The 2392-nt window shown below is 50.4% G+C and overlaps 1 protein-coding gene across 1 annotated transcript in view; it reads right to left on the bottom strand.

The window, feature by feature from the left end:
• CUL9 (cullin 9) overlaps positions 1-2392 on the bottom strand; it is a 44334-nt gene that overhangs the window by 10826 nt on the left and 31116 nt on the right. The window contains exons 27-30 of the mRNA XM_008066122.2: positions 1783-1928; positions 1518-1647; positions 1129-1328; positions 465-715 (exon numbers count right to left, since the gene is read on the bottom strand). Coding sequence (XP_008064313.1) covers positions 465-715; positions 1129-1328; positions 1518-1647; positions 1783-1928 — 727 coding nt within the window. The remainder of the gene's footprint in view (positions 1-464; positions 716-1128; positions 1329-1517; positions 1648-1782; positions 1929-2392) is intronic.

Consider the following 2392-nt stretch of genomic DNA (forward strand, 5'->3'; position numbering starts at 1 on the left):
TGTACCACTGCACTCTAGCCTGGGCAACAGAGTGAGATTCCATCTCAAAAAAAAAAAAAAAAGCTTTAGGGGTGCCAGCTGATTATGAAAACTCTATGACAAATTCTTCTGTAGAACAAACTTCTTGAAAGTTGGTATACTTCACTGAGCAGAGTGCATAGTTATCAGTACTTAATACATATTTGCAGAATATTTCATATTGGCTTAGAATTACAGGGATCCATAAGGAAGGCTGAGTCCCTTGCCTAAGAGCTGGCCCTAGGAGGATGGAGACTGTGAGAGCTCCGATTGGCAAAGTCCTTGATTGGCAAGAAAGAGGGGGTGAGGGCTAGCAAAGTGGGGGAAAGCAAGGATAGGGAAAAGAGATTAGACAAAGAAAGGAAGTGTTTTTCCACAAGGTATCCGGGCTTTGGAACTACAACTCCTCCCACCTCACTGTTAGAGGTCAGGGGTGGAATGGCTACCTAGGCTTGGATGTCTTGGTGCTCTGGTTGCCACAGAAAGGGACGTCTGCTTGACCCCGGCAGGGACCCATGGGCTCTGGAGTGGCATACATCAGGATCTGGGGCCGGTCATCATGCCGTTTCACGTAGCCCTGGCCCAGGAGGTGCAGGATACAAGAGAGGACATCGGTGCTGGTACAAGTCACACCCCCGGCAACAGTGTGGCCCAGACTTCCAGGTGGATTTGGACCCTTCTGCCAGGCCTCCAGCACCTGGATGGGAGGAAAGAAGAAAGCATATCACTCTTACCTAGAGGAGCCAGCCTGTCTGGGTTCAAAGCCTGGTTCTGCCACGTACTAGCTAATGTAACTTGTGAAAGTTTGTAGAATTAGCTACTAACTTTCTCACATCTCACTTTTCTTACCTGTCAAATGGGATAAAATAACATTTATAGGATTGTTGTAAGGATTAAATGATGTAATCATGAAACTCTTAGAACAGGGCCCGCCACATGATAAACACTTACATTTATCTCTACCTTCTGTCTAACTGCTCTGACAGGAACAGAAAACTCAGATGGAAATGTCACCTTATAGAGGTTTCACACTGAGGGTATTTACCTTCTCCCCCAATCCCAAGCATGACTCCCTCCCTTCCCTAATTTCATAGTCCCCTCTCTGCCTACCAGACAAACCAGCTGATCAATGTGGAGGCCCTTTTCCCCATGGGCTTTGAGAATGCGAACAAGAAGACAGCTCAAAAGGTTCCTCTTCTGTTCCAGGGTTCGGCCCTCATCCTTCTCTATATTCAGGTACGTCTGGGGAGGTATCAGCCACAGGGCCTCCCCACTGGGCTGGGGCCCAGGCTCATGAAGCCGCAGCACACCTGGAACCCACTCCCAGTCAGGTACCCGAGGAGGGCGAAGGACAGGTGAATGCGGACTGGGAGGACTGCATTTTCACTCCCAACTATATCTCCCACCCTGTGGCTCCCCCCTCCCACCCCCACCCCATGGCTTCCCCCTCCCACCCCCACCCTAGCAGCAGAGGCTCAGCCTGGTTCCCAATAGCCTACCCCTGTGTGGGAAGTCCTGACCCTCATGCAGGGTCAAAGGGCCATTCTCAGAGGTGAGGGGCATGAGTGCCTGGAGCAGTAGCTCTGGTGAGAGGTCAGAATTCTTCAGCAAGGTCTCTACTGACACCTCCTGGTGAGGAGAAACAGGCCCAGTCAGGAGTTAAAGTTAAGAAAACAGAGGGGAGGGATGGAGGGAGGAACAGAGTTCAGGAGAACAGTGACAGGGCGAAAGAGAAGACAGAGAGAGGCTAAGGAGCTGAGGCACCTCTGTCTGATTGAAATTCAACAGCAGCCACATCTGTAAGGTGGACACATGCAGAGTCTGGTCTCCAAACTGCAGCTCAGCACGGCCCAGCCATGTCCACTGTAGCCGCCGATGTGGTCCTACATCCAGAACTGGATGGTTCTGACCTAGGAAAGTGCCAAAGAGAAGGGTAAAGACAAAAAGCGGGGGAAAAGAGGGGATCAAGGGCTGAGGTATCCAGCTTTGCTCCTGCTAGTCCCTGCAGGGAGGAGGGTCCCAGCATTTCCATGCCAAGCTTCCAGATCTCAGCCATCTCTGTGCCTGCCTCCCTGGTGAGCACAGGTATCTAGAAGCCCATCTGTGCCTAGCCCTGGGCCGGACAGGTTCCATGAAAGAAACACCAGAGAAAGGAAACCTGCATTCTACCCTCAAAGAGCTCACAGTTCTAAAGACCCACTAGGCTTGATCTCTTCTTCCTCCTGTCTCTCAACTTAGGCAAGATGAGCCTGGGACATTTGTTCATACTATAAAACAAGAAAGCAGTCAAAGGGAGAGAGTATTATTATTATTATTATTTTCTTTTTTTTGAGTTGGAGTCTCACTCTGTCGCCCAGACTGGAGTGCAGTGGCT

Source organism: Carlito syrichta, unplaced genomic scaffold (assembly GCF_000164805.1).
Source record: "Carlito syrichta isolate Samal-C Ts95f unplaced genomic scaffold, Tarsius_syrichta-2.0.1 Scaffold308847, whole genome shotgun sequence".
NCBI classification, from domain to species: domain Eukaryota; kingdom Metazoa; phylum Chordata; class Mammalia; order Primates; family Tarsiidae; genus Carlito; species Carlito syrichta.